Genomic DNA, 8,475 nt, shown 5'->3' with positions numbered 1-8,475 from the left:
TGTAGCACAGTGACAACTTAAACAGCGCAAATCAGTTATGTTTGTACCGCGCCTCTGAACTCATCCCGTCTCAAGGGTCGACTCCCCCACGTGATGAAAAAGCAGCTACTGTACCTCTCAATGATGGAGTCGGAAGAGGCAAGGATAAATGGTCAAATTTAGGAGCAGCGCCAGTTTACTAAAAACAGAGTCAACCACGGTTATTTCAAGGTAGATAACCGAACTAGCCAAACCTAATCGGATAATCGCTTTGGGATCCCACCTTGTGCACGGGACCGCAGCCAAGATCTAGTCGGGTACCTGGGGATGCGATGGGAGAGCGAGTACCGCAGAGATGATGCGTTTTGTACTGGATTGCTTGCGGACGCCAAGGCAACGGGCACCCTGCAGTGAGAGGTTGGTAACGATAACGGATTAGGGAATGCTTAGTTGACGAAAATCTCCTTGTAGGCCTACATACATTGACCCATCATCCATAATAGAGTGAGTTCGTGTTAATTTCTGACCCATCTATGCAATTTAAGTAATATCATTTTTGAAGGGATGCTTTTTTATGAATGGTCAGTAAGAGGCAACAAAGCAGCGAGTGTTTCACCTCTTTTCAATGTACAGTAGCTGGTCTATGCATGCAATATTCACGGACATACACCAGCAATAACATGTATTTTAGACAGACAGACAGCAATTGGTTAATTTAAAATTGACTGGAATTAATTAAATTCTAAAATGGAATTCTTGACCATCACGAAAATATTAATAGGATGCCGCAAATGTATAGTAGGCTTATGAATAGCCTTTTAACTGCACATTGTATTATTTTTTGTAAACCTGCCATTTATGATGATCTTTTATATAAGCCTACTGTATACTACATTAAAGAAAAGTTGCAGTGTAGAATTTGCATTGGGCCAAATGTTTAAACTCTTTCATAGAACTGTATTGTATTGAACTCCACAATTGGTGAGAGTCTTCAGGTGAGCCAATAGTGTTGCATTAACACTGCAGTCCTATTTATATTACAGTCATTCTCAAACAAGGCTATTTTACTACAGCCCTCTGAGCCCTGAGATTTTCACCTGGCAGTTAGGCTTCAAATTGAAAAGTCACAGCACATAGGCATGGCCCATACTGCAGCTTGAAGAAAACAGTCATTGGCATAGAGAGAGCGCGGGGTTAAGTGTAACACAGCACTGTGATATTAACTCTGCAATGACAGATACATTCGGTGTCATGGAAATGTTTAAGGAACAGCATGTCCTTGAGGAATGGCACATTCCCATTATTTCTTATGATTGTTAACCTTTCACGGTGGTAAATCAGGTATGGTAGGAGGAGGAAGAGGTAGTTCATTCTCCTGTCAAGGATGGGCAAGCTTCTTATGTCTTCCCTGGAAATACGACTGCACCTCTCTTTCATGTCCTCTCCTTCTCTCATCCCTCTCTTCCCTCCCGCCCTCTCTGACTCATTCTCCATCTACACGCAACCCCTTTGCACATGCTCAGTTGGTATATTCTCACACACACACACACACACACACACACACACACACACACACACACACACACACACACACACACACACACACACACACACACACACACACACACACACACACACACACACGTGTTCACGGACAGCCTGCCTCTGGTTCCATATGCTATGTCTGTATGACTGACATACTAAAGAGAATGGATGGAGTGGCGATGGAGGATGGGGAAGAGGGGAAGAGGGAGGGGGGAGGTGGAGATGGAGGAAAGGGAGGATGGTTAGGTGCAGCCCTCGTCAAACATTCCTGTCTTCTCCCCCAGGGACCAGGACTTTGTGGAACAGGACGCGGGTGTCATTCAGAAGACTGGAGAAATCAAAGTAAGGCTGCACGTTTCTTATATTGTCATCTGTGTGTGTATGTGCATGTGTGTATGTGTGTGTGTGAATGTGTGTGCCTTTTGAATGTGTGTGTGTTCGTGTGTGTTAGAATGTGTGTATGTGTGAATGTGTGTCTGTGTGTGTGCGTGCGTGTGAAGGTGTGTGCATGAGTCTGTGCATGTGCTCTCATGTTTCACTGCATACGGTGTATGTGATATGTGCGAGCCTAATTATATTCTCCTGGACTGATCAAGACACCTCCCACTGGACACAGATATCAGTTCAACGTCTAAATTTGATTTAAATTTGATTGAGTTGTCAACTCACGTGAATTCAATGTGAAATCAACAACAAATGTCACCATGTCATTGGATTTAGGTTAAAAGAACAAAATGCCCTTACGTTGATGACATTTTGTAAATCCAGTTAGTTTCCCATGTTGATTCAACGTCATCACTTAGATTGTTTGGGTTGAAATGACGTGGAAACAACGTTGATTCAACAAGTTTTTGCCCAGGGGGATGGCTTTACAAATGGCACCACACATTTTTCCCCCTTTTTTTTATTTAACTAGGCAAGTCATTTAAGAACAAATTCTTATTTACAATGACGGCCTACCAAATCAAATTAAATCAAATATTATTGGTCACATACACATGGTTAGCAGATGTTAATGCGAATGTAGCGAAATGCTTGTGCTTCTAGTTCCGACAGTGCAGTAATATCTCACAAGTCATCTAACAATTTCCCAACAACTACCTAATACACACAAATCTAAAGGGGTGAATGAGAATATGTATATGTAAATATATGGATGAGTGATGGCCGAGCGGCATAGGCAAGGTGCAATAGATGGTATAAAATACAGTATATACATATGATATGAGTATTGTAAGATATGTAAACATTATTAAAGTGGCATTATTTAAAGTGGCATTGTTTAAAGTGACTAGTGATCCATTTATTAAAGTGGACAGTGATTGGGTCTCAATGTAGGCAGCAGCCTCTCTGAGTTAGTGATGGCTGTTTAGCAGTCTGGTGGCCTTGAGATAGAAGCTGTTTTTCAGTCTCTCGGTCCCAGTTTTGATGCACCTGTACTGACCTCGCCTTCTGGATGGTCGGGTGGTTGTTGTCCTTGATTATCTTTTTGGCCTTCCTGTGACATCGGGTGCTGTAGGTGTCATGAAGGGCAGGTAGTTTGCCCTCGGTGATGTGTTGTGCAGTCCGCACCACCCTCTGGAGAGCCTTGCGGTGCAGTTGCTGTACCAGGCTGTGATACAGACCGTCAGGATGCTCTCGATTGTGCGTCCGGAAAAGTTTGTCAGGGTTTTGTGTGACAAGCCAAATTTCTTCAGCCTCCTGAGGTTGAAGAGGCACTGTTGCGTCTTCTTCACCACACTGTCTGTGTGGGTGGACCATTTCAGTTTGTCTGTGATGTGTACGCCGAGGCACTTAAAACTTTTCACCTTCTCCACTGCTGTTCCTTCAATATGGATAGGGGAGTGCTCCCTCTGCTGTTTCCTGAAGTCCACTATCATCTGCTTTGTTTTGTTGACGTTGAGTGAGAGGTTGTTTTCCTGACACTACACTCCGAGTGCCCTCACCTCCTCCCTGTAGGCTGTCTCGTCGTTGTTGGTAATCAAGCCAGCTACTGTTGTGTCGTCTGCAAACCTTATGATTGAGTTGGAGGCGTGCATGGCCACGCAGTCGTGGGTGAACAGGGAGTACAGGAGGGGGCTGAGCACGCACCCTTGTGGGGCCCCAGTGTTGAGGGTCAGCGAAGTGGAGATGCTGTTTCCTACCCTCACCACCTGGGGGCGGCCCGTCAGAAAGTCCAGGACCCAATTGCACAGGGTGGGGTTGAGACCCAGGGCCTCCAGCTTGATGATGAGCTTGGAGGGTAGTATGGTGTTGAATGCTGAGCTGTAGTCAATGAACAGCATTCTTACATAGGTATTCCTCTTGTCCAGATGGGATAGGGCAGTGTGCAGCGTGATGGCTGTTGGGGCGGTATGCAAACTGAAGTGGGTCTAGGGTGGCCGGTAAGGTGGAGGTGATATGATCCTTGACTAGTCTCTCAAAGCACTTCATGATGACAGAAGTGAGTGCTACTCATTTAGTTCAGTTATCTTTGCCTTCTTGGGTACAGGAACAGTGGTGGCCATCTTGAAGCATGTGGGGACAGCAGATTGGGATAGGGAGAGATTGAATATGTCCGTAAACACACCAGCCTGCTGGTCTGCGCATGCTCTGGGGACGCGGCTAGAGATGCCGTCTGGGCCAGCAGCCCTGCGAGGGTTAACACATTTACATTTTTACTCACGTCGGCCACGGAGAAGGAGAGGGGGGGCCGTCCTTGTTAGTGGGCCGCGACGGTGGCACTATATTATCCTCAAGTCACTGGTACATCTATATATACAGGTACACAGATACAGGTATCTATATATAACTCCCCTCTCTCTCCAGATGAAATCTCGCGTCTTGTGACGGCCGGCCGCCCAACAACCTGCCCGCTTGACCCTATCCCCTCCTCTCTTCTCCAGACCATTTCCGGAGACCTTCTCCCTTACCTCACCTCGCTCATCAACTCATCCTTGACCGCTGGCTACGTCCCTTCCGTCTTCAAGAGAGCGAGAGTTGCACCCCTTCTGAAAAAACCTACACTCGATCCCTCCGATGTCAACAACTACAGACCAGTATCCCTTCTTTCTTTTCTCTCCAAAACTCTTGAACGTGCCGTCCTTGGCCAGCTCTCCTGCTATCTCTCTCAGAATGACCTTCTTGATCCAAATCAGTCAGGTTTCAAGACTAGTCATTCAACTGAGACTGCTCTTCTCTGTGTCACGGAGGCGCTCCGCACTGCTAAAGCTAACTCTCTCTCCTCTGCTCTCATCCTTCTAGACCTATCGGCTGACTTTGATACTGTGAACCATCAGATCCTCCTCTCCACCCTCTCCGAGCTGGGCATCTCCGGCGCGGCCCACGCTTGGATTGCGTCCTACCTGACAGGTCGCTCCTACCAGGTGGCGTGGCGAGAATCTGTCTCCGCACCACGTGCTTTCACCACTGGTGTCCCCCAGGGCTCTGTTCTAGGCCCTCTCCTATTCTCGCTATACACCAAGTCACTTGGCTCTGTCATATCCTCACATGGTCTCTCCTATCATTGCTATGCAGACGACACACAATTAATCTTCTCCTTTCCCCCCTCTGATAACCAGGTGGTGAATCGCATCTCTGCATGTCTGGCAGACATATCAGTGTGGATGACGGATCACCACCTCAAGCTGAACCTCGGCAAGACGGAGCTGCTCTTCCTCCCGGGGAAGGACTGCCCGTTCCATGATCTCGCCATCACGGTTGACAACTCCATTGTGTCCTCCTCCCAGAGTGCTAAGAACCTTGGCGTGATCCTGGACAACACCCTGTCGTTCTCAACTAACATCAAGGCGGTGACCCGTTCCTGTAGGTTCATGCTCTACAACATTCGCAGAGTACGACCCTGCCTCACGCAGGAAGCGGCGCAGGTCCTAATCCAGGCACTTGTCATCTCCCGTCTGGATTACTGCAACTCGCTGTTGGCTGGGCTCCCTGCCTGTGCCATTAAACCCCTACAACTCATCCAGAACGCCGCAGCCCGTCTGGTGTTCAACTTTCCCAAGTTCTCTCACGTCACCCCGCTCCTCCGCTCTCTCCACTGGCTTCCAGTTGAAGCTCGCATCCGCTACAAGACCATGGTGCTTGCCTACGGAGCTGTGAGGGGAACGGCACCTCCGTACCTTCAGGCTCTGATCAGGCCCTACACCCAAACAAGGGCACTGCGTTCATCCACCTCTGGCCTGCTCGCCTCCCTACCTCTGAGGAAGTACAGTTCCCGCTCAGCCCAGTCAAAACTGTTCGCTGCTCTGGCACCCCAATGGTGGAACAAACTCCCTCACGACGCCAGGTCAGCGGAGTCAATCACCACCTTCCGGAGACACCTGAAACCCCACCTCTTTAAGGAATACCTAGGATAGGATAAAGTAATCCTTCTAACCCCCCCCCCCCTTAAAAGAGTTAGATGCACTATTGTAAAGTGGTTGTTCCACTGGATATCATAAGGTGAATGCACCAATTTGTAAGTCGCTCTGGATAAGAGCGTCTGCTAAATGACTTAAATGTAAATGTAAATATCTAGTCACTGGTACATCCTGCTTGAGTTTCTGCCAATAAAACGGTAGGAGCAAGATGGCATCGTGGTCGAATTTGTCGAAGGGAGGGCTTTGTAAGCATCGCGGAAGTTAGAGTAGCAGTGATCAAGTGTATTACCCCCGCGCGTAGTGTAATCATTATGCTAATAGAATTTAGGTAGCCTTGTTCTCAATTCTGCTTTGTTAAAATCCCCAGCTACAATAAATGCAGCCTCAGGACATATGGTTTCCAGTTTACATAGAGTCCAGTGAAGTTCCTTGAGGGCCGTCTTGGTGTCTGCTTGAGGGGGAATGTACACATCTGTGACGATAACTGTCGAGAATTCTCTTGGTAGGTAATATGGCCGGCATTTGATTGTAAGGAATTCTAGGTCGGGTGAGCAGAAGGACTTGAGTTCCTGTATGTTGTTATGATTACACCATGAGTCGTTTATCATGAAGCATACACCCCCGACCTTCCTCTTCCCAGAGAGGTGTTTATCTCTGTCGGCGCAATGCATGGAGAAGCCCGATGGCTTCATATCCCGAGAGAGCCATGTTTCCGTGAAACAGAGAATGTTACAATCTATGATGTCTCTCTGGAAGGCAACCCTTGCTCGAATTTCATCTACCTTGTTGTCAAGAGACTGGACATTGGCGAGTAGTATACTCCAGAGCGGTGGACGATGTGCACATCTACGGAGCCTGACCAGGAGGCCGCTCCGTCTGCCCCTTCTGCGGCACCGTTGTTTTGGGTCGGCTTCTGGGATTAGATCCATTGTCTTGGTGGTCCAAACAGAGGATCCGCTTCGGGAAAGTCGTATTCCTGGTCGTAATGTTGGTAAGTTGACGTCGCTCTTATATCCAATAGTTCTTCCCGGCTGTATATAATAAGACTTAAGATTTCCTGGGGTAACAATGTAAGAAATAATACATAAAAAAACAAAATACTGCATAGTTTCCTAAGGACTCGAAGTGAGGCGACCATCTCTGTCGGCGCCATCTTTACCCCGGCCAAACCCTAACCCGGACGACACTGGGCCAATTATGCGCCGCCCTATGGGACTCCCAATCACGGCCTGTTGTAATACAGCCTGGAATCGAATCAGGGTCTGTAGTGACGCCTCTAACACTGAGATGCAGTGCCTTAGACCGCTGCACAACTCGGGAGCCCTAAAACATGAGAATACAGTACTGTATGTAATATGTTTGTTAGCTCAGAGGCCTCTAGGTTGCTGTGTGATTCTGTGTATAAGGATTGAGGAAGGCGTACCGAGATTAAAGTACAGGTATTTGTATTCCTTCGGGAAATCGGTAGCCTTTAATGAGCAGATTCCATTTTCCTTTATGCATCTCTTATTGCCAGTTTTTAGAGAAGGCTATCTCTGTACTTACAGAGCCAAATGCATACACAGTACTATCAGGCCATTAGAACACAGATCATATCTACTGGTGTTCTTCAGCATCATAGGAAAGACCATCATTATGTTAACTACTATACACTTTGAAAGCTTTCAGTGCACCGCTGCCTGCTGGGATGACATTGTGATGTATGATATTTTATTTTTGAAACCCAGCAACAACCTGGTATGGAGCTCTCCATCCCCCGACAACAGCATATCTCTAATTTCCGTGAGGTGGCCCAGACAGGATCTCACCAAAAACTGATTTCCTATCTCTCGGCTAGTGGTATTATTAAAAAAGATTATTGTTGCAGATGTCTATGCTACTGTGCCCGTATTAAAAAAGGAGTGCTGATCTAGGATTAGGTCATTTCTGAATACAGTCCCTGATCCACTGGGTTTTCTGCTGTCAAATAGCTGCAATGTATTTGGTGTTTTGGTATTTATTAGCATCCCCATTAGCCGTTGCAAAAGCATCAGCTACTCTTCCTGGGGTCCACATGAAACATGACATAATACATATTACAGAACATTATTCGTCAAGGACTGAAATACATACATTTAAAACGTCACACACAGCCTACATATCAGTACATACACACAATATCTAGGTATAATACATAGTACAGTGCAAATTACAATACAATATATATAAATGACTACCTAAATGACTACAGACCCGTAGCACTCACGTCTGTAGCCATGAAATGCTTTGAAAGGCTGGTCATGGCTCACATCAACACCAAAATCCCAGAAACCCTAGACCCACTACAACTTGCATACCGCACCAACAGATCCACAGATGATGTAATCTCTATTGCACTCCACACTGCCCTTTCACACCTGGACAAAAGGACCACCTATGTGAGAATGCTATTCATTGACTACAGCTCAGCGTTCAACACCATAGTCCTGCCATCCAGGACCTCTATACCAGGCGGTGTCAGAGGAAGGCCCTAAAAATTGTCAAAGACTCCAGCCACCCTAGTCATAGACTGTTCTCTCTGCTATCGCATGGCAAGCGGTACCGGAGCGCCAAG

The 8,475-nt window shown here is 46.9% G+C and overlaps 1 protein-coding gene across 2 annotated transcripts in view; it reads left to right on the top strand.

Annotated features, from left to right (window-relative positions):
• The first annotated feature begins 70 nt into the window (after window positions 1-70).
• The window catches only part of LOC139560597 (uncharacterized), a 24,561-nt gene continuing 16,156 nt past the window's right edge, over window positions 71-8,475 (top strand). For both annotated transcript variants that reach the window (XM_071377521.1, XM_071377520.1), the window contains exons 1-2: window positions 71-396; window positions 1,809-1,866. In XM_071377521.1, coding sequence (XP_071233622.1) covers window positions 335-396; window positions 1,809-1,866 — 120 coding nt within the window. In that variant the 5' untranslated portion in view covers window positions 71-334. The remainder of the gene's footprint in view (window positions 397-1,808; window positions 1,867-8,475) is intronic.

This window comes from Salvelinus alpinus, chromosome 30 (assembly GCF_045679555.1).
Source record: "Salvelinus alpinus chromosome 30, SLU_Salpinus.1, whole genome shotgun sequence".
Taxonomy (NCBI): Eukaryota; Metazoa; Chordata; class Actinopteri; order Salmoniformes; family Salmonidae; genus Salvelinus; species Salvelinus alpinus.
Note: the sequence above shows the minus strand (reverse complement) of the source record. Positions and strands in the feature narration are given on the sequence as shown.